At 37.3% G+C, this 23959-nt stretch overlaps 1 protein-coding gene across 1 annotated transcript; it reads left to right on the forward strand.

Annotated features, from left to right (window-relative positions):
* Window positions 1-11627: 11627 nt before the first annotated feature.
* Window positions 11628-12634, forward strand: LOC127550499 (protein SET-like). The gene has a single exon (XM_051979505.1). The coding sequence runs from the start codon at window positions 11752-11754 to the stop codon at window positions 12571-12573; it is 822 nt and encodes a 273-aa protein (XP_051835465.1). The 5' UTR covers window positions 11628-11751; the 3' UTR covers window positions 12574-12634.
* Window positions 12635-23959: the final 11325 nt, after the last annotated feature.

Genomic DNA, 23959 nt, shown 5'->3' on the forward strand with positions numbered 1-23959 from the left:
AAGAGCATACTGAGCCTGAGCTCCAAGTAGACTTTCAGGAAGTTAAGAAGGAGGTTTGTACTAGGGATACTGGCCACATGACATGCCATAAGGATAAAGTTGCTTTCATCATCTCCAGTCATCCTATTCTATATCTGTCCAGATATATTTTGGTCCAGATGGCTCTGGAGGAGACAGGCTAGTGACTTTTTGGAGCCCACCATCACTCAAAGCCGGCTCACTTGCATGATGATCATGGCATCTCCTCTCTGATGTCATGGTCCTTTTCAAGAACAAAGGATAAAAGACACCAGTCAACATGGAGAGGTTTAGGCTAGAAGATGATATACAAAGTCATTGGGATTTAGAACTAGTTGATGACTAGACTCCCCAAATAGTCCTTCAGAGCTTTGACCTCAGCCCTCTTCTCTTTTCTCTCCACACAGTCTCTCCTATGTGATTTTTTAGATTTCATGCTCATCTCTGCAAATGAGTCCCAATTTATTTAGTCCTTATCCTTACTTGAGCTCCAGACTCAAGAAGCACTCCAAACTTATCAGCTGCTTACTAGACATCTCAGCTGGATGAATCATGTTGTTAACTGAATTGTTATAGTTGTATCTGATTCTTCATGGCCCCATTTGGGGTTTTCTTGAGAAATATACTGGAGTGGTTTGCCATATCCTCCTCCAGTTTATTTGACAAATGAGGAAACTGAGGCAAATAGAATTAAGTGACTTATGAGTCCACATTTGAAACCAGATCTTCCTGACTCCAGAGTATTTTTCCACTGGGTCACTTAGCTGTCCCTAAAATCAACATGTCCCCAAAATAATTTAGTACTCCCCCTTCCTTTACTTTGTCTCCCTCAGACCTACATCCCATCACAATTGCATCCTTCTAGCTATCCAGGTTCATAACTTCTGGGTTATTCTTGACTATTCACAACTCCATCAACAATGTACCAGTGCCCTTATCTTCCCATAACCTCTCCAATATGGATGATTCATATCTTTTATCAACATTATGAACTGGTAGGTAACTTCTTTAGGTATTTGTAAGTGGAAGTTCACAGTTCATTTGATGTGCATTTCTGTTATTAATGATTTGGAGCATTTTTCATATAGTTATTAATACTTTATGGTTTTTTGAGAACTGTCCATATCCTTTGACTTCTTGTCTGATGGAAAGAGGCCATTGGTAATCTTTCGACCAACCTGTTAATTGTTTTTATGTTTGAATCTTGTTTGGCTATTTATGGTATCATGTATTTCTTGAAGAAATTTGATACAAACCCTCTCCCCCCCCCAATTTGTTTACTTCCAATTGTTCACATTTCTATGGTATTTTTCATCTTAAAAAGTTTCCTTATGATAAGTTATTTCTATTGCCTCTTTAGAGATGAGGAAATATTCTCAGAGACAAAAGCAAGTCACCTAAGGCCATATATGGTTTGGTTTAATTCTCAGAGCTGGATTTCAAATTTAGGAATTTAAACTTTGATATATACTGATCTTTTCCATGAGCCAAACTTTCTTAAGCTTAAGTTTGAAGAAGGGTTGTCATTTATCACATCAGGCCTGAAAAAAAAGGACAGAGAATGCAATCAATAAACATTTAGGATGCTCTGTACCCATAATCATAGGACAGGGAATGATAATTTCAGGGCTTCTATAAACCCTTCCAAATACCTTAAATGTATCCTCATTACATTTTAGAAAAGGTGGGAAGAGAAGACTGCAAAAACAAAGGGGAAAGTAAAAAAAATTGCAGATAGAAGAGGGTTGGAGAGATAGATAAAGGACATTCTTTATGAGAGCTGGTTGTGGACTATAAGGTTCTCAGTGCTTACAGCAGGAAAAGGGCCCCTACAACAGCATGTGAATCCAATGGACACGTGAAGAGTTGCTGAATGGGTTCCTCAAAGAGGCATTTTCTAGTTCCCTATGAGATAACAACTCAAGGGAAGGGTTTAAGTCACAAGAATATTTGTGACATTGAAGATAGGGATGGGCATAAAGGGGAGCAAGATCAAGGAGGGCTAACCATCACTAGCCTGTACCCTGGCCTCCCCTCTGCCTATCCTGTTCTGTCACAGCTCAGTAGGGAATAACAGATAGTACTCTGGGTCAAAAGTCAGGAGACCAGAGTAATATGTTCTTTATTCTCTGTACTCAAGGGTTGTGACTGAGCTGGGGAAGAAGTTGCTATTTCCTTTGTGATCTCCCTTGTGCCTGAGAAATTAATCAATCATTCAACAAACAATGATCATGGCACTTTTTGTATGCAAGGGCTAAATTAAATGATAATTAAATGATACCTCAAGGAACTTCCTGTTTAATAAGAAATGCAGGACAAAGATACAAGTAAATAAAAAACAAATTAAAGAATTTTAAGTACAAAATAACTTACAAGAAATTTGAGGAGGAAGGCCAGGAGTGGGAGGAATTTTGGAAATTCTCCTAGGAAAGATACTATTCAAGCTGGAACTTGTAAGACATGTAGGATTGCTTAAAAGTATAAATAGGAAGAGGTCTGAGAGGGCATATCAAGTATAAGAGATATTGTGAGCAAAGTCTAAGAAATGTGAAATAGTTTTTTACTTTTATTTTTTCTCAATTGCATGAAAACCAAAATTTTTTGACATTCATTTTTTTAAAATTTGATTTCTAAATTCTCTCCTTCCTTCCTTTTCCTTGTCTTTAAGAAGGCAAGCATTTTGATACATCATACATATACAGTCATATAAGACATTTTTATATTAGCCATGTTGCCAAAAAAAAACCCCAAGAAACAAAACATTGAGCAAATAAACGAATAATAAAAGTAAAAAAATATGCTTAAATCTGTGTTCACATACTATCAGTTCTTTGTCTGGCAATAGTATTTTTTATCATAAGTCCTTTGGAATTGTTTTAGATCATTGTACTAATGAGAATAGCTAATTACAGTTGATCATCCCATAGTATTGTTGTTACTGTATACAATGTTCTCCTGGTCTGCTCATTTCATTTTGTATGAGTTAATGTAAGTGTTCTCAAGTTTTTCAGAAACTATCCTGCTCATCATGTTATGCTACAGTTTCCTTTAATTGTTCTGCCTCAGTTTCCCTGAATTGTTCTGTTTCAGTTCCTTGAGTTGTTCTGTCTCAATCTTCCTGATGACAACTCTCCTCTTCTTGACCATTAGGACTGATATAATTAGGGCTGAGAACCTGACCATTAGCATTCCATAGAGTCATAAAATGCAGATGGTTTATTTCAAGATAAGGGGGAGCATATCTTCTATCTCAGACATCCTGATATCCCAACTTATCAGGATTTATGTTCCTTATCTCCAACCTGTCAGAACCGAATTTATGGTCCATTCCTGGAAGTTCCCGCTTACCAGTGTTCACTCCCACTCCCGCTTTTGTTTCCCTGATTGCTGGAGCCCTATAAAAGTCTCTGGAATTACTTGCTCATTGCTAGATGCTTTGAGACATGACTCAATCCAACCTGCTGGGGTCAACATGGATCCTGTTTTACCCCCAATAAATCTCTCCCTTTAAATAAAACATTAAAAACTCTCTAATCTCTATCTTGCCTCAGTTTTTCCGGCATTACAATCATTTCTTATAGCATTTTAGTATTACATTAACAAATTCCACAACTTGTTAAGCTATTCCCAAAATGATAGTATCCCTGGAATTTCTAATTCTTTGATAACAGAAAACAAGCTGCTATAAATATTTTTTGTATATGTAGCTCCATTTCCTTTTTCCTTGATCTCTTTTGAGTATTGACTCAAGTGGTATTTCAGGATCAAAGGACACGTATGGTTTTATAGTTCTTTGAGCATAGGTCCAAGTTGCTTTTCAGAAGAATAGGATCACTTCACAACTCCAACAGTGCATTAATGTCCCCATTTTCCCACATCCTCTCCATTATTAATTTTTTTCTGTCATATTAGCCAATCTGACAGATGTGAGATGGAACTTCAGAATTGTTTTAATTTGCATTTCTCAAAGTTGTTTTGAATTACATTTCTCTATTTTTTAAACTATTTTTTAGACTATTTTTTGTAACTATAAATAGCTATTTCTTCTGAAAACTTTGTATCCTCTGACTATCAATTGGGGAATGGCTAATATTCTCATAAATGTGTTCTCTATTCTATCTGAGAAATGAGACTTTCATAAAAAAAAAAAAAAAAAACCTTTATAAAAAAATTCCCCAAACCCAGTTTCCTGTTACCCTTCAAATCTTGACTGCATTGGCTTTATTCAAAATATTTTTAATTCTAGGATAGTTTACCTCTCAGACCTGTGGAAGAGGGAGGAATTTATGACCAAAGAAGAACTAGAGATCACTGTTGACCACAAAATAGAAAATTTTGATTATATCAAATTGAAAAGTTTTTGTACAAACAAAACAAATGCAAAATATTTTTAATTTGATGTAATCAGTTATCCAGTTTCTAATTTATAACGCTCTTATTTCTTCTTTGGTTTTAAATTTTTCCTCTGTTCATAATTCTGATAGGTAAACTATTCTATGCTCTCCTAATTTGTTAATACTATCACGCTTTCTGCCTAAACCCATTTTGATCTTATCTTTGTGCATAGTATGAGATATTGATATATGCCTAGTTTCTGTCAAACTACTTTCCAGTTTTCCCAGCAATTTTTACCAAATAGTGATTTCTTGTTCCTAAAGGTCTTGGATCTTTAGGTTTATCAAACACTATATCACTATGGTAATTTATTGCTGAATATGGTATATCCAATCCATTTCACTGCTCTACTACTCTATTTGTTTGGATAATTACCTTTTTTTAATGCAGTTTGAAGTCTAATACTGTTAAGTCACCTTCCTTTAATATATTTTTTTCATTGATTCCCTTTACATTCTTGACTTTTTGTTCTTCCAGATAAATTTTTAAATTTTTCTAGTTCTGTAAAAAATTTGTTGGTAATTTGATTGGTATAGTACTGAATCAGTAAATTAATTTAGGTAGAATGTGTCTTTATTATTTTGGTCCAAACGATCCATAAGAAATAATATTTCTCAGTTGTTTAGATTTGGCTTTATTTTTGTGAAAAGTGCTTTGTAATTTTGTTCATATAATTTCTGGATTTGTCTTGTCTTGTCTTGTTTTAGGAGTCTTCCCAAGTATTTTGTATTGTCTGAAGTTATTTTAAATGAAATTTTTCTTTGTATCTCATCCTGCTGGATTTTGTTGGTAATATGTAGAAATGCTAATGATTTATGTGGATTTATTTTATACCTTGCAAACTGGCTAAATCTGTTGATTATTTCGAGTTTTTTAGTCAATCTTGTAGAATTCTCTAAGTATACTATCACATTGTCTATAAACAGTAATAGTTTTGTCCTTGTTGCTTATTCTAATTCTTGTTGCTATAAGTAGCATTTTGAGCATAATATTGAGTAGGTACGAATGTTATATTTCTTTTTCTGCATCTATGATTTTTGTTGATTTTGTTACAGTGAATTATGCTATCAGCATATTGAGCCTGCATATTACATGCACAATACATGATCTTTTTGATATATTGCTGTAATCTTTTTGCTAGAATTTTATTTAAAATTTTTGCATTGCTATTCACTAAGGAAATTTGTTTATAGTTTTCTTTCTCTATTTTTGCTCCCATTGGTTTGGGTTGTGTCATAAAAAGACTTTGGTAGGGCCCCTCTTTCCTATTTAAAAAAAATAATTTATATAGTATTGAGATTGTTCCTTAAACATTTGGTGGAATTCATTTGTGAATCCATTTGGTCTGAGAGACTTTTTTCCTTAGGAAACTCATTAATGGGATGTTCAATTTCTTTTTCTAAAGGAGGGTTATTTAACCCTCCCTTATTTTTATTTAAGTATTCTACTTCCTCTTTCATTAATCTGGGCAATTTGTATTTTTTGTAAATATTCATCCACTTCACTTGGATTTCAGTTTTACTGGCATTATGATTAGGCAAAATAACTCCTAATAACTACTTTAATTTCACTTTCACTGGTGGTGCATTTTTTTTTTTTCATTTTTGATACAAGTATTTTGGTTTTCTTCTTCTAATGGTATATCTATCTTATTGTTTTTTCCTCATAAAACCAACCCTTTATTTATTAGTTCAATGATTTTCTTACTTTCGGTTTTATTAATCTTTTTGATTTTCAAGAATTTTCAGTTTGTTTAACTAAGGATTTGTAATTTTTCCCCCTTGTTTTTTTCTAGTTGTATGCCCAACTCACAATGATTTGCTCTCTCTCTTTTAGTGATATATATGTATTTAGAGATATAACATTTCTCCTAAGTGCCTCTTTCACTGCTTCCCATAAAATTTGGGATGTTGTCTCAGCATTGTCACTCTGTTTATTATTTCTATGATTTGTTCTTTGACTTTTTTTTTTGGCAAGGCAACTGGGATTGTGACTTGCCCAGAGTCACAAAGCTAGTATACGTTAAGTATCTGAGGCCAGATTTGAACTGAGATCCTTCTCAAATGCAGGGAGGCTTAAATGAGTTAAGGTTGATATATGGGTGACTTATAGTGTTTCTGAAAAGACTGACTTATCAGCAACCCTGATAAAGATAAGATTTTAGTTCCATTCTTTTTTCATTGACTTTGAAACACCCCTAACCCAGGCTCTCATTGTGTTTCCCTTAAGACTTTTGTTAATTGGTTGACATTTTCCTGCCTTGTCTTCTTCCTTCCTCAATTCATCTTGCAACAGACAAGAGTTTCTTCCTAATATTCACACCTAAATATGTAAAGAGTTGGAAGGAAACTTGGAACATAGACTGTAAGATGTAAGGGGTGGAAAGGATTTTTTTTTTTAAGTCAAGATCTGTAATCAATATAGAAAACTCTCTCTTTTGAAGTATCTCCTTCCACAGAGATAATCAGTTGTAGACTATCAAACATCACCAACCTTTTCTACCACACTGCCTTTGGAGAGACACACACACAAAAAAATGGCATGAAGGTTGGTAGTTGTTGATATTCTCCTCTCAGTTGTCTATTATTACTAATAATTAAACGTGATTTCTCCTAATTGTTTAGCATCTTCTCCTTTTTATCTTCAAAATTAGTTTCCAAGTTGTTTTCTTTTCTTTTCTTTTCTTTTTTTTTTTTTTTGCTGAGGCAGTTGGGGTTAAGTGACTTGCCCAGGGTCACACAGCTAGACAGTGTCTGAGACCAGATTTGAACTCAGGTCCTCCTGACTTCAGGGCTGGTGCTCCCAAGTTGTTTTCAAAATGGAGTTATTTCCAGTGAGGAATTCCTTTGCTTCTACTTGGTTTACTCCAGTTGCTTTTCCTGATATCATCTTTAATGTCATTTCTCTTCCTTTATATAAATTATTGGACACTGAAGTGTTGAGTCTAAATGTGGTTTTCTACTTTGTATTTGATGATCAAACTAGAGAACTACGTATTACTGGCAAATCTGCTAGACTAACTGATGACTTCTCAATTTTCTTTAGCAATGCTTTTAGAGTAACTGATTCAGTTGTGTAGCATGCCAAGTTCTCTGTAGATTAAGTTTTTTCTACTGCTTTCCAATACATATGTTTTAAGGAAATATTGCTCTTCATCTTCTAACATCTTATTTAATGTTTGCACATAAGTTTGTATTCCAAACCAATGTTGCCTTTCCTTGTTGTCTCTCCATTTTATAAGCAGATCATGTGTTTGCTATTTTTGGATTCATGTAGCCTCCAAGTTGTAGTTACATTTCATATTAGTTGAAATGTAATAAAAGGAGGCAATCAGTTAAGGTCTTTGCTAAATTCATTTTCTGTCTTTTAGATTCAAAAGCTTCTTAGAACTGGTCAAGCTAAAGCTGTTTTATTTAGCAATGTGTCTTTTCATTTTTATCCTCTTATGTAAATTGTCATATGTTTACTTTTGATTTAACTATTTGATGCTGACTGCAGAAATGACTCACTTTAATAACCAGTTGTTTTCTATTAAATTCAATTTTTGTGATTATCAGTTTTGTGATTTTTGTGCTTAGTAATTATCAGTATCTTAAACCTTCAAATTCTCTACCATGCTATCACTTTCTCCTTGGTCTTTCCTTTCCACTGTAACCTCTAGAACTACCATTTAATTATTAACAGACTTCCCTTCACTATAGATTTCTTTTTCATTTTCATGTACATATAGAAACTTGGCCCTTTTTAGAAGACACTGGCCATCTATCTCTAATGCCAGATATTGGTTCTGTCACACACTTTGGATACCATGGATAGGAATAATTGACACACTTATTTTTCCTCTCCTCACTACTTCCAGACTCTTCTGAGGTTCAAATCATGTTATCTCCTGGTCCCAATGTAAAACTCCTTTCTCAAGGAATTTAGTATCCCACTTACGTCTTGCTCTCTATTATAGCTACTAGCTGATGTGTCCCCTCTCCCAAGGCTAAATACTCCAACCTTTAAATAAAAAAATAAACTTTTTAAACTCCCATGTCTTAGAGATTCACTTTACTCAGGAATCCACAGGGATAGACATGTAATGCCTCATTATCACCCATAAATGTGCCACCTTGGACTCTGACATTCCCCTTTCTGATTATAATAACCTGTCCTTCTGTCTCTTCCTTTGCCTTATTCCTTCTAAATTATTCTTTGTCTTCATTGTAACCAATCACCTTCCTTTGTCTTAACCCCTTATTTCCTTTGCCTCCTAATCCTATTATCATTTATAACTTTGCCAGTCCTCAACCATAATGCCAGCTGGCTCCATCACATGTTATCTTTTCTCAAATGTGTCCTCATTCTTCAATATGATAACTTTTTTTGATTGTCAATCACCTTAATTGTTCAAACCTTTTCTTCTTGCCTCAAACCCCACTGCCTGTTTCACCTATTTTCAGTGGATGTTCTCACCTTCTATTTTGCCTACAACAAAGATAATATGCAATAGAGTACCCTTTTCTTCCCTATTCCAATACCCCAAAGTTTCTCTACAATCTCCTTCCTCAAACTTCGAGCCTTGGAGCCCTTTCTCTCAAGGGAGAGGATAAGGATGAAGAGCTCCTCCTAGACCCTCCACAATTTAAGATACCTAAAGAATTTTTCTTATTATCTCCCTTCCCCTTCCTCCTCCCCTCCCCCCTCCACTTAACCCCTTTCTCTGAAGGTGGAGGATGGACATTGTACAGCTCCTTACAAATCTTCCATTAATTAGCTAATTCAAATTCTCTCATCATTTCCCTCATTTCCTACCCACATATTTTTCTAGTTCCAGGAAACGTATCTCCAGGAAACTTATGCTTCTGGAAGATGAATTCAACTCAGAAACTCACACTTCCTCAGCATTTCTCACCTCTCTCTCTCTCTCTCTCTCTCTCTCTCTCTCTCTCTTTTGTTGGAAAGAGTAGGAAGTGTGGGCATCTAGTAGATCCTACCTGATCTTCCATTTAAGTATGACACCCAGGGAAATCTCATATTTCCCTCCTGTATAGTTTTCTGGGCTTCATCTTTTTCAAAAACTCACCATTTCATAAGATAAAATAAACTTGGCAATTCATACTTCCTCAGATTATTTCCCAACCATGACAATCTCTGGCTCTTGTTTATTGATTCTGACCCATTCTCTTTTTTGCTTTTATTTGATGAAATAGTGACTCTTCTCTTTGTCAGTATCAAGCTTTATACCTAAACTATTGATTTCATTTCCCTTATAGCTTCTTCAGGATTTTGTCCCACTTGTCATTATCTTTCTATCTTCTCCAATATCTCCCCATTTACTCCTTACCCTCATTGTCTAAAAAAGAAGCTAAGATTTACCCCAACTTTAAAAAAATTAGCTCTTCAAGCTATTAGCCCTTACCTCTTTTTAAAAATTACTCTTAACAGTTCCCAGAATCATCTGTGGTATAGAGTTTAGACCAGGATTCTTAATTTTTATTTTTGTGTGTCATGGCCCCCATATGCATCTCCTATGAACCTCTTCTCAAAATATTTTTATATAAATAAAATAAAATACATAGCTTATGAAGAAAAATAATTATATTGAAATATATTTATCAAAATACTAAAAAACATAACAAGTTTATGGACTTCAGGTTAAGAACCCTTATTCTATTTCCTCACCATTTAACCCTTTTCTTCATAATACATTGTGATCTAGCTTCTGACCTCACCACAACAGCTATTGCTGTCTCCAAGGTTACTAACAATCTCTTGACTGGTTTATCTGATAACCTTTTCTGGGTTCTGGTCCTTCTTCTCTGCAGTTTTGTATACCATAGACCATTCTTTCCTCTTGGACATTTCCCCCTCCCTTGACTTTTATGACATAACTCTCCTGATTCTCCTCCTACCTTTGTGACCATGCTTTAGTTTCCTTTGGATCATAATACATCTCCAGCTACCTAATAACTGGTGATTTCTAGAGTTCCTTCCTGGGTTCTTTAGTCTTGCTTTTCTCTCTCCTTCCCTCCCTCTTTCTCTCTCTTCTCCTATTTCTCTCTATCCCTCCCTCCATCTTTTCCCCCTCCTCAGATCTTTTAGGTATTTATGGGTCCAAGCATCTTTAAGCAGATGATTCCAATATCTATACATCCGGTCCCAATTTCTGATCCTTCATCTCCAATTCTTTATCATCATCTCCCTACTGGATATTTCATAGGCATCTGGAACTCTTAATATGCCTTCCATGTCTAAATCTACTTTATACCCCAAACTGAATTTATTTCCTTTCATGTAAGGCTATCCTTGCAAACATTCTTATTTCTGAGGGCACTATCAGCTCCGCAATCACTCAGATCCATAATCTCAGAGAAACAGGAGACAAAAAGGAAGAGGACAGGGATAAAGGGGAGAAGAAGAGAAGGAATTTGGAGAGAAATTGGAAGAAAGGGAGGACCATGAAGGAGAGAGGAAAGGTGGAGGATAGAAGAAAAAGGAAGGAGAAAAAGAGAATGGGGAGGGAAGGAAGGGGAGGAGAGAGAAAAAGGAAATGAGGCAGGGAAGAGAAAAAGGAAGAGGAGGAGAAGAAAGAGGAAGGGGAGGAGGAAGAGGCGGGGAGGAGGAAGAGGCAGGGCGGGAGGAGGAAGAGGCCCGGCAGGACGCGAAGGAGGCAATGGTAGAAGTGATGCTGATAGCTTGGGGATGACAGAGTTGGCTGCCACTAAACGGGAGATGGAACACGTTAGCTCCTTTGCCTTCTAAGCAACCCAGTTCCTAAAGAGTGAGCCAAAGCTCATACCCTGGTCCAGACAGCCGCCACCCCCCTTCCTTTCCTTCTTCTCCTGTCTCCCTCTCCTCCTTTCCTGATCCCCCCCAACGCGGAAGGACCGAGATCCGGGGGAAGCCAGGGGAAGGAGGAGGAGTTTGCGACATCGTTGGAATATCGGCATAGGCACCTGCGCAGCCGCGGAGAGGGTGAAGGCAGAGCCCGAGCCCGAGCTGGAGCCCGAGCTGGAGCCCGAGCTGGAGCCCGAGCTGGAGCCCGAGCTGGACCCCGAGCTGGACCCCGAGCTGGACCCCGAGCCGGAGTCCGAGCTGGACCCCGAGCCGGAGCCGGAGCTGGAGCCCGAGCCGGAGCCGGAGCCCGAGCCGGAGCCCGAGCCGGAGCTCGAGCCGGAGCCGGAGCCGGAGCCGGAGCCCGAGCCCGAGCCGGAGCCGGAGCCCGAGCCGGAGCTGGAGCCCGAGCGAGCGATCCCGGCGAGGGTGGGGCGCGGACTTGTGGCGTGTGAGGTGAAAAAGCAGCCGCCCCCGCTGCTGGTACGCTTAGGAGCCCGTGAGCGCGGAGGAAGCAACATGTCAGCGCCGGCGGCCAAAGTCAGCAAAAAGGAACTCACCAGCAACCAAAACGAAGCCCTTGAGACCTCGGAAAAAGAGCAACAAGAAGCAATTGAACGAATTGATGAAGTGCAGAGTGAAATAGACAAGCTGAATGAGCAGGCCAGTGCAGAAATTTTGAAAGTAGAACAGAACTATAATCAGCTCCGCCAGCCTTTCTTCCAGAAGAGGTCAGAATGGATCGCCAAAATACCGGACTTCTGGGTGACCACCCTTGTCAGCCACCCGCAGATGTCCTCGCTGCTTGGGGAGGAAGATGAGGAAGCCCTGCATCACTTGACCAGGATTGAAGTGATAGAATTCGAAGACGTGAAATCGGGTTACAGAATAGATTTTTATTTTGATGAAAACCCTTACTTTGAAAATAAAGTGATCTCCAAAGAGTTTCACCTTGAAGAAGGTGGGGATCTGGCTTCAAAGGCAACTGAAATCCATTGGAAATCTGGGAAGGACTTGACCCGGCGCCCGAATCAGATCCTTATTAAAGGTGGCCGCAAAAGGTTTCTAGAGGAGCCAGACAGCTTTTTCACTTGGTTCTCAGACCACATTGATGCTGGGGCAGATGAGTTAGGGGAGGTCATCAAAGATGATATCTGGTTAAATCCCTTACAGTACTACCTGATATCTGATCTTGATAATGAAGAAGTGATAGGAGAAGATGGTGATGAAGAAGAAGCTTTCGAGGAGAGTGATGGTGATGGAGAAGCAAGCGAAGAGGGAAATAATGGAGAAGGTAATGAGGTAGAAGACCGAGGGGAGAATACTGGACAAAATGACTAATAGAACGTTGATGGATTCCAAAGCTTTTAGCTTTAAAAATTTTTCCAGTCCCTGGGAGAAAGTTTCAGTCTTTTATTTTCATTTCTTACTCAATCACCGTGTTTTATTGAGTATTCCTTCTTTCCTCATACCATAGTTCACAGCTTTCTTGTTTTTTTTTTTTTTTGGGGGGGGGTGGGGGTGGGGGTGGGGAGGAGGGAATAACTTGAGCAGAATACAATGGGACAAGACTCCGCCGTTATCTCTTTCAGATTCATATTTACTCTTCTCTGGGCCAAATCAAACTATTTATGGATTCATAGGATATTCATATATTCATAGATTTCAAATTCACAGATATAAAACCGGAAGGGACTGTTACATGTTAGGTATGGGAAAACTGGGACTCCATGATGGTCATTGATTTGCCTAAGGATACAGAGATATTGTCAGAAGCTATACTTGAAGTAGAGTGCTTTCATTTTACAGCCAATGTCCTTTCTAGAATCACTCATGTAAAACTCTGTAAAAAGGTAGGGGGGGAAAAGTAAGAACTTCTGTAGGTATTATACTCCCTTGTAGTAATACACAGAATTATAGTCTCCCCCTCCCCTCTTTTTCCTATGTGCTATGCTCAGAGATTACTTTGTCTCTTTCTAGCTATTGAAAACTAGCATTTACCAACATGCACCTGCCTATTTTTTCTTTATGGGGAAAACAAAAAACAAACCAAAAAAAATCTTTAAAAATCCATGGGGGTATAGCAGCTCAACAGGGTAAACTTGAGATATTTGGATGGGTAAGTAGTAATTTTGATAACATCTCTTCTCCTTTGGTGCATTTAATTTCACATAAAATAATATTATCGAAGTTTAGGGTGGCAGGTAATGAAATAAAAATCTCTTCTAAAGATGAACAAACAAACAAACAAAAACTAAATAGAAATGTAACCTGACAAGCATTTCAGGATAAGGGAGATGTGGCTAGACAGTGACTGCAAGTTGAATATAAATCAAGAATACAAACTGGCAGCCAAAAAGGTCAACATGGACTTGGGCTGAATTAAGAAAAAAGAATCATAGTATCCAGAACAAGCCAAGTAATAATAGGAATTTTACTCAACTTGGTCATACCATAAAGAGAGTATTCAGGGTGACACCACCTTTTAATGAGGATATTGAAAAACTGGAAGATCTCTTGGAGAGCAACCAAGATGTTGAAGAATTATATGTTGTGCCATTTTGAAAGAATTGGGGTTATTTATTTAGCTTGCTAGGAGAGAAACATGTCTTCAAATATTTGAAAGGCTTGTGAAATGAAAGCAATAGATTTTAGAGAGATAGAGGCTTGATAGAAGGAAAAATCTCAAAAATTAACAGCTATTCAAATAAGAAGTAAACTGTTTTGGGAGAGAGTAGAACATTTACCTTTTGTTAGAGATCGTCAAAGTAGGAAATGTTAAAGAAATATGTCTTAGAATGGGTTGGGCAAGATGGTTTTTAAAGTGTCATCCAAATCATAGAATTTGATTCTTTCAAATATTACATCCTCTAAGAAGGCTTAGCTAGGTGGGGACCCCATTATTTTTTTCTGCAGTTTGGAGGCTGAGATTTTCCTTCTAGGGAGATGAGAAACTTCAGTAACTAAGATACTAGAGGAAACAAGACAGGAAAGTCTGAAAAATTATTTAGTTACTAGGAAAGGATTTCTGCTTTTTCTAGAACTGGAAGAAGCCTATGAATTCTAAGCCAAGAGAGACTGGTAACACCCCTTTTTCCCTAAGGAAGAGCTAGTGAAGGATTTTATTAGAGCCAGAAACAAACAGTATCTGATGTAGACTTAGGGTTCAATAGAGCAGCATCCCAGAAAGCAGACATTAGGAGAGAAATGAGGTGGCAGTGATTCCTATGACTCTAGTACACTACAGTGTGTACATCTACAGGTGTCAGTGCACCATACATATGTCTTTACCTTTGTGTTCCTCATGTTATGCTTTTCCCTTTGTGTTCACTTATTGCACTGATGCTTTGTTTTGTGGAATAGAACCTCAGGTTTGTTGTGGGGGAAAAGGAGTTTCTTTTTTCTTTTCTTTTTTTGGGGGCTACTTTATTTACTTATATACTTAAAGCATTTCAATAGATGCCTTTACTTTGAACTGGGGTTTGGCTTATTAGTGAAGGTAAAAACCTTGCCTCCAATGCCTGAATTATATTGTTTTAAGATATATAGACCCACATCATATTAGGGAAGTGGTTCCCTGAGTCACCCATCTTGCAGTCCAGCAGGTTGGTTGGGGATGGGATTCTTCTCGGCACTACACGGTGGTTATCTATTTTTATTCTTTCAGTTTAATTGGTCAGGTTTTCTTGGCAGGATGCTGAAATGGTTTCCCATTTTTTCCCGCTAATTTTATAGATGAGGAAATTGAGAGAAATAAGGCTAGGTGACTTTCCCAGAATCATACAACTAGTGTCTGATTTGAATACAGGTTCTACCCTAATGCTGAATATATCCACTGCACTACCGAGTGGCCCTATCCTCCTATTTAAACTATAAGATTTATGTGGGTAGGAACTATACATCTGGGACACTGTTCTCCACACAGTAGAAATGTGGTAAATGTTTGCTGAAACAATGAATGACCATAAGGTTAATGAAGCCCTACAGTTATGTGAGTGTGTGATCTCTGTATGTCTCTGCCTATGTGTGTGTGTGTAGACTGATGGGGAAGGGCTTAAGATTACTTTGTCAGAATCTTCACTATCCATTCTCAGCAGGGCCCTCTTTGTCTTTATCCCTAAACTCAGGTTCTGATATCCTTCCTACCACAGGTAGTATAACTTTCTTAGGGATTATCCTTCTCACTCTATTAGTCTATCAGGTACCCAAGGGCTCAATAATTTCCTCCTGCATTCCCTAACTCATCAAAAAACTCATGGATAGCGGGAAAAATCCAAGCAGGAACTGGATCTAAGGCAGATCTTAATGGTTTTTAACCAGGGATGTTTCCAGGACTGAAGCTTCTACATATCCACATAGGTGCATCCTCCCTTTGTATTTTCTTAAGAATATCTTTGCCAAATGAGTCTATGATTCCTGGGACTGTCCACTTCTCTCTGCTTTTGGAAGGAAGGAGACCAATTTAGTATTTCTGAGCATCTGGTTCAGGAACCCTCTCCACTTCCCAACTCCATTTTCAGGAGCTCAGGCTCAAAAGCATGGGATTGGGGGGGTGCTCTGAAGAGAAAGGGATTAAGAGCAATGGCTGCTGGACATTTAAAGAGAAAAAGGGGAGGCATCCAGAAATACAGGTTTATGATTTTGAGATTGAGTGGAGACCTCCTCTTCTGTGTCAGACCTATGTTTCATGACTGACAGACTCTGAGAGGACCTGTGATTTCTTCAGCTGGAGGAAACAGAGAACTGAGGTGAAAGATCCATTGTACTCCACCCTAATACACCACCGCCACTCTGATTGCGGCTCTCTTTTCAGCTTTTCATTTCCAGTCCTTCCATAAAGTTGTTTACAATTTCTCCATGGGACTCAGTTTCTCCACTGTAGGTTGCTCACATGCCAGGAACTATGCTATGCACTGTGAGCACAAATGCAAGCAAAAAGTAAGATAGTTCCTGCCTTCAAGGACCTTACATTATCATGGGGTAATGGGATAACTAAAGCTCTGGAGGTTTCATTAACAAACCTCAAAATAAGAATCGCCTGATGGGGGGAGTACTCTGATGACAGAAAATGATGGGACATCATTAGCTGCTTTTATCAACTGTCTGGGGATCCCTTGAGATAGGATCATTAGTCTGAACTTACTAAAGACTTTTTCTACACTTAAATAACTGAACCTTGGATTTCCCTTTTCAAGTCTTGAACCTGTGCATTTCCAGGAAAAAATCCCAGTTTATCTGTTCAATCTGGTGCTTCCTGAGAATATAGATTATTGAAAGGCTAATCAGGAACAGGATTTTCATCACCCAAAGATTCACTATGAAGTACTTGGTAGTTAATGGGAATCTAGAACCACTTAGGAAGAGTTATCAGACAAAGTAGGAATATATGTAGGAAGGTGAAGGGGTTGGTGTATAGAAAAGAGATCTGCCATTACTTTTCCATCTGAGAGAACATGTTTCCCAGTCTAGTACCTGGTTTTTCAGTTGCTTTTTAGCCTATAAGCTTTAGTTCCTCCTGTCCTGGAAATTCCAAGAGCTGCCTTCAGCTCAGTTCAAGTATTGATTAGCCTATTTCATTAAGTCACTTGGAGTCTGCTTTTTTTCATCAAATTCTTCTACATTTTTAAGCTTTTATTCAGTTATTCCTTGCTCATCCTAAAAAAATTCCCTCTTCATCTCTGATAGCTATCATCCTATATCTCTCCTTTTCTGGCTAAATTCCTTGTGAAAGTCATCCACAATAAGTATTTCAACTTCTTTTCCCAGTCCTTTGAAGTCTGGCTTCTGACTTCATCAACTGAAATTGTACTCTCTAAATTGACCAAGACTTCTTAATTGAGTAATCTATTAGTCTTTTCTCAATCTTCCTCTTAATCTTTGCGTAAGTTTTGACACTATCACCTCTGTTGGACTTTTAATTTTCAACATTTTCTAGATTTATTGTCAATCATGGATAAAATTTGCATAGTTAAATATTGCAATAGTAAAATGAATTTAAACCCTAAGTTGATGTTAAAAATAAACTAGTAGGGAAATTTTTTGTTATTTAACCTCAACCCTCTCCCCACATTGCCAAAATATATATTAAATCAACTGTTCCCAATTCTGTACCCTCTATAAACTATATCCCTATATAAACTTCCTATATTTCCCTATATAAACTATAGTGGGAATGTAGCACTCAAAACTTCTACCACTACCTTCAAAGTATTATTGATATTCAAAAGATAAAAAAGCATTATTGTAGAGAAGGTAAAGAAAATGAAAAACATGATTTAACTTAACTTTGACCATTCCCATAGGAAGTAGAGTGATTTGGAGAATGCTTACTAGTGTAATGTGATGACTGCGTATTTAAAATCAGCCGGAGTCAGGAATTCAGGTTAAGGAGAAAATCTTCAATCTTTATTCTCAGTAGAGGTGAAGAAGGATTGCAATAGCAATATGGGCAGCTGCGACAGGAAGCCAACTAGCAGAAGGGGTTTGGAGGTGAAGGGTGGTTGCGATAGCAATACGAGCAGCTGTGACAAGACACCAGCCAGCAGTCTCTCCTTCCCCCTCCTTTTCCATTCCCTTGCCTCCACCCACCAAAATCGTATTTCCTATACAACACATCAGGACTTGCACAAAGAGTGGGTGGGGGCCATTCTTTCTCCAAGCATATATATTAATAGAGTATGATCCAATTACTATTTAGCCTCATGTGCTTGGGACCTCAGTGCATCAACTCGAGCCTCAGCCCATTACAGTGTAATGCTGGAGAAATTGAGACAAGATAGAGAGTAGAGAGTTTTTAATATTTTATTTGAATCACTGAGAGGGAGAGATTTACTGGGACCAAAATAATCCATTTTTGATCCCAGGGCTGAATGAGACCTTCGCCTCAAAGAATCCAGCCTCAAATGTGGAATTCCAGAAGTTCTTTATAGGGTTTTAGTGATTAAGAAGAACAATGACAGAATGGGGGGAGGCACTAGACATTCTGATAAGTTAGGAAAGTCTGGAGTCATGATGTCTAAGATAGAAGGTCTTTCTCTTTATCTGGATTAAACATTTACAGTTTATAATCTTAGCATAGCCAGCTCTAAATTATATCAGTTCTAATGATTAGGAGGGAGAGGTGTCACAACCAAGGGGATTGAGGAGCTGAGGCAGGAGGATTCAGGAAAACAGACAGGACAGTTAGGGAAACTGAGGCAGGACAATAAAAGGAAACTGTGGCACAATACTAGATGGATGATTTTACTCAGATTCCCAGATGCCTTAGGAGGTTACTTTTTCCTCCTTTTTACTGGTCCCACAATGTTTCCTTAGTCCTAGTTTCCATAGGACTGTCTGTCTAAAACAAAAAATTCATGAGTCTAAATAATGTAGAATCAGTCTAAAAAGAAAGTTTGGAGTCAGATTCTGAAGGATTAAAATGCCAAATGGATTTATGCATTATTCTAAATGCTGTGGGAAGACACTGAAACTTCTTGAGCATACCCCTACTGTGCATTTGCTCAGGATTTTCTCTATGTCTGAAATTACCCTCCCCCGCCATTGAATTCCTATGGTTTTGTACTCTCAAATTCACTTAAAATATTTTGAGCTTTTAAGGGCAGAATAGGTCTTATTTAAACATTGCATTCAAACCCCAGAACTCAGCATAATGTTCTGAATTCAATAGTCACTTAAAAAATATTGACCACATATGTATTGTTTTTCTAGGAGAGAAAAAGAAACATCCCTCTCAGATACTGGGGGCAGAGATGAATTCTGTGTATCTATGAACTGGACTTTTAAAAACACACTTCTGCGCAAAAATTATTCTAAAAATTTACAACTCAAAGGCCTTGGAGTGCCCAGTATAGCCAGGATTGAGCTCATCTGAATCTATTCTTCTTTAGATCCTATGTCATAAAATTTAAAAAATGGAAGGAACCTTTGAGGCCATCTAGATCTACTCATTTTACAGATGAACAAAGTGAGACTCAGATTAATTTACAAAATTATATAGGTAATGCTAGACAGTGTCAAAATTTAACCCAGGTTCTCTCTATCTTCAAATACAGCAAATTTTCTAATGTACCTTACATCTGTTTTACCCTCCTGAAAAAGGAGACTCTTAGTGTCTCCTACACATTGACAAGAAGCTCCAAATCATGCTCCACCTGACAAGTGATGATACCTCCTTCTTTCAGCTCAAATGTGTTTTGAGCACAACATTGAACTCTCGAGTGTAGATCTCATCATCATTCTTTGTGAGGAGTGTAGACTCATTTTCTTTAGACAAGGATCCATTTTTCTTTCAGATGATCTTCATACTTTGGGGATAGAGCATCTTTGTGGGGCAATTGACTTTTGTTAGGTTCAAGAGGACTGATAGTGTGGAAACTTATTTCTGGTGGAATTAAAACAGAAGACAAAAGTGCCCTTCTCTTCAAAGCATTGTCCAACATGGACAACTTTTTTTTTTTTTTTTTTTTTTGTGAGCAGACTAGAATGAGAGTGATAACAGAGGACAGAAACCAAGAACAAGTTGCAAAGATTCTTGACAACAAACCAACTTTAAGCCAACAAACATTTACACCAGATCCATGAATACATTCAGGAACAACTTACAGATACAAAGATTCAGGGGGAAGTGAGAGAAATATTCTATTCAATACTGGCCATGAGAAAGCATGATCAAATTCAAGAATAATTTGTCAGTAAGGATGAGAAAGACATTAATTGTTTTTGAATGCTTTCACTTGCTCTAAATTATGCATAATATTTGACATGCCAATGCTCATGAGTATGCTATGTATGGCAGCAAGTAGTTTTGATGATTCCCTATTTCAATACAGGGATCATAACTGAATGAAGTCAGAACATTCATGTGAAGAGCCAGGTAGTTCAAGTTACAAGGTCATAAGTAAGGTAGCATTGTCCCTTGGTTGCCCTAACCAAGCCACCAATACTTCTCTAATTTCAGACAATGTTAAGAGATTTCAGTGAAGATCCAATGAATTAATACACATAAAGCATTTTGTAAACCTTGAAAGCACAATATAAATGTTTTTTTGCTGCTACTAGTTGAATGTATTTGGGAAGTTTTTAACAAAGTAAATAAAAATACAATAAAACATAGGTAATAATACATTTGAAAATTAAATCAGTATGCAATCTCAGTCCCTATTTCTATCTGAGCTTGATACCATTGGGTAAGATGATCTCTAATTCTTCTTTGGGTAATATAGTAGATATAGTACTAAGTTTAGAGTTAGGAAGGTCTGAGTTCAAATCCAGCCTCAGATATGTACTAACTATGCGACCCTGGATAAGTCACCTAACCCTATTTGTCTCCATGTCTTTGCCTGTAAAATGAGCTGGAGAAGGAAATAGCAAATCAACTCCAGTATCTTTGCCAAGATAACCCCAAATGGTTCCATGAAGAGTCAAACACAACTGAATGAAAAGGGGGTCCTTTTAGGGTTAGGGTTAGGGTTTAGTAAATCCCATGAATCTCTAATCTCATGCTTAGTTTCAATATTGGAGTTAGGTATGCTTCTTCAGAAGGAGTCTCCCCAGTGTCAAAAGGAAGGCATAAGTGATTTTTCATTTTTGGCTTCTGATAAGGATCTAAGCCATGTCTCTACCCTGGTCACTTGCTTAAATCTGGAACTGAAGAGATAATACCAATCTGGTCTAAGAGCACCATCCTCTCTTTCTATTGTATCCTCTCACCCTCTTACTCATGCTCAGCATAAGATACTTTTATATAAGACTTATGCAGACTATTTCCTCTTGTCCAATATCACCAGGAGGCAGTAGAAACAGTGAAAAAAAGGAGGGGAAAAAGATAGAACTTTGAAGGGATCTTAAAAACTATCTAGCCAGCCTGGTGTTATGGGAAAAGTGTTGAAGGTAGAGCCTTGAGATCTGGTCTCAACTCCTTGGTAATAATGTCCTTCAGTGTGCTATTTCATTAATTCTTAAGTTTCTTCTTTATACTTGGAATAGTAGTAGTAGTAATAATAACAACAACAATAATAGCTAACATTTATATAGTGCTTTAAAGTGCTTTATATACGGCTGGACAAGTTGTGATATATGATTGTGATGGAATACTACTATGTTATAAAAATGATGAGCTCAGTGATTTTAGAAAACCATGCAAAGAGTTAAGTGAAATAATGAAAGACAAAATGAGTAGAACCAAGGGAACATTGTATACAGTAACAACAATATGATTTTAAGAACTACTTTGAATAAATAATTTAGTTTGACTATTATAAATAGCAAATTTATTTAAAAAGAACATATGAAGAAAGACATTATCTGTATCCAGAAAAAAACTAGTAGAAGTATGTATAGAATAATTTTACACACATAAACACACATACACACACACCGATTTGTGTATAATGATAGTTTATCTCTAAGGTGGAAGGGAAGAAAAAAAGAAATTTACATGGTAATTTTGTTGTATATTTAAAAGGAATAGCAAGTCATGCATGGTAGATTTTCAGTTTCATATACAATCTTTTTTTGTGAAATGTTATGAAAATATTTGTTTCATTTATAGTTATTTTAAAATGCTATTTATTTTAACTTTATTATTTAAATATATTTATTTAAATTATATTTTATTAAATTAAAAAAATTAAAAATGTATTATATATGTTAACTTATTTGATCTTCACAATTGTCCTGAAGGTAGGTGTTATTATTTTTATCTCCCTTTTATAGACATTACAACTATATTAAATGTCTCACAGAATTGTTATGAGGAAAACTCTTTTGTAAACATTAAAGCTCTCTATGAAATGTAAGTTATTCTTGCACCCTTCTAACTTTACAGATGAGAACAAAGCCCAGTATTTTGGGGATAAAGAGATCCTCTCATAATCATGGTCACAGGTCTTGTTCAGTTGGCTTCTATTCATGGTGCTGGTAGGGAACTTTAGAAGGGCATCAGAAGGGTAGTAACTTATCCAAACTCACATATCAAATAAGTTAGGGGACCAGGAATTAAATCTACATCTTTTGACTTCAAGTGCAGTGGTCTTTTCAGTATAATAAAAACACTTCTGGAAGAACTGGGGGAAATGTGCTCTGACTCCTAGCTAAAGGGGACTGTGATACAGTATTTTCTGGCTGGGCTTGCAGTTAACCAACCATGAAGTGTGTATATATGTGGGGTGGAGTGATGGAGAATTGTGTCTCTTCATTTAGTTGCTGTTTTTATTCCTTTTTAAATAAAGAACATTGGCAATATTTAATCTTTATTTGGTGGCTGTTTGCAGTGAGAATAGATGTTTGGGGAAATTTGGTTTGAGTCTGAGGAAAAACTGAGATACTTCTTTCTTCATCATGAGGTGCAGGGACATCGCAGAACCAGGCATGAGATAGAAAGTCTTTTCCCTTTTGAGGGATGTATCCAGATCTCTTGGACTTCTAGATTAGAACATGGAAGTGGGAAGAGGATTTTTCTCCCTTCCCCCCAACCCTATCTGTAAGGGTTGCTACTAGCACATGGAAGCTGGAGCATGTGTTTACTTGGATAACTCTGAGATAAAACCTCAAGTCCTTACTTTTTTATTTTGAGTTATTTCTTTCCCTGATCATAGGTTACTGACCAGTGATCCTGAAGGATAGGTATTTGTGGCTTTGGTGGCTCCATGAATTTAAGAATTCCTGTCTTGTTTTGTCTTATTTTGTTTTTGTTTTATTAGCTACTGGCTTTCCCATCAGGAGGTGATTCTTGCAATTGGGCCATTTCCTGGAGGAGATAACTGCCAACATATCCCAGATTGGATAGGGACTAAAAAGCCATGCTTCATTAGCCAGAAGATCTGAAACTTGTAAGTGGCTCAGATAATATGCATCTGTTCAGCAATCTTGCAGTTTGTCTTTACCTCCCAGGAGAATAAAACCCAGGTGCTATGCGTAATTGCTTTGCCTTAAATATTTTTTAATGCATGTTTATGTGCATCCATTTATGTTTAAAGTATTTTCTTGGTAGTGGAGGAAATAAATAGCTGTCTTAGAACCTGATAGCCATTTTGCAAATTGATTGCTTCTCTTAGAAGGGAGATTATTAATTCCTTTTGGAAGGCTGTAGCTGTGAATCATGCTTTTAACATTTGTTTTAGATATTTACCTCAGGGTTCTTCTCTAAGATGGGAAAATAACAAGCCAGACATCGAAAGAAGTCTTATCCTTTTACTTTGGAAGAAGAATTCAGGGCTCTGTGTAAAATTCAGAGCAAGAGTCACTTGTGGGACATATCTCTTGGGTCACCACTGTTTCTCCAATTTTCCAAGATTTGTAATGTGTTCCAATACATTCTAGCTCCTGTGTGACACAGAATTACAGAAACATAGATTTTGTAGCCAGAAAGGATCTTTTAAAAAGAATATTAGCTTCAGAAGAGACTTAGAACTCAGAATATCAGAACTAGAAACAGTCTTAGAATAAAGAATGCAAGAACTAAAAGAGATGCTATAAGACTTCTCTAGACCACCCCACCTCTATTTTATAGAATCAAATAGGGCAAAAGGGCATCAATGGAGAGTACAAATAGACCTTTTTTTTTTTTAAAGGACACAGCATTTGGGAGCAGTGTCTGAGTTGTTTCTGTTCCTCTCATACCTACCTCAAGCTGGGCAACAACAAATAAGGAGGTTGGAATTATAATTGGATGCTAAAAGATACCAGAGATTCTTGTACACATAGTCAGCATAAATTGTCCCCATTA

Source organism: Antechinus flavipes, chromosome 2 (genome assembly GCF_016432865.1).
Source record: "Antechinus flavipes isolate AdamAnt ecotype Samford, QLD, Australia chromosome 2, AdamAnt_v2, whole genome shotgun sequence".
Classification (NCBI taxonomy): Eukaryota; Metazoa; Chordata; class Mammalia; order Dasyuromorphia; family Dasyuridae; genus Antechinus; species Antechinus flavipes.

Coding starts and splice junctions, on each gene's coding strand:
- LOC127550499 (XM_051979505.1), top strand. CDS start 11,752: ATGTCAGCGCCGGCGGCCAAAGTCAGCAAAAAGGAACTCACCAGCAAC.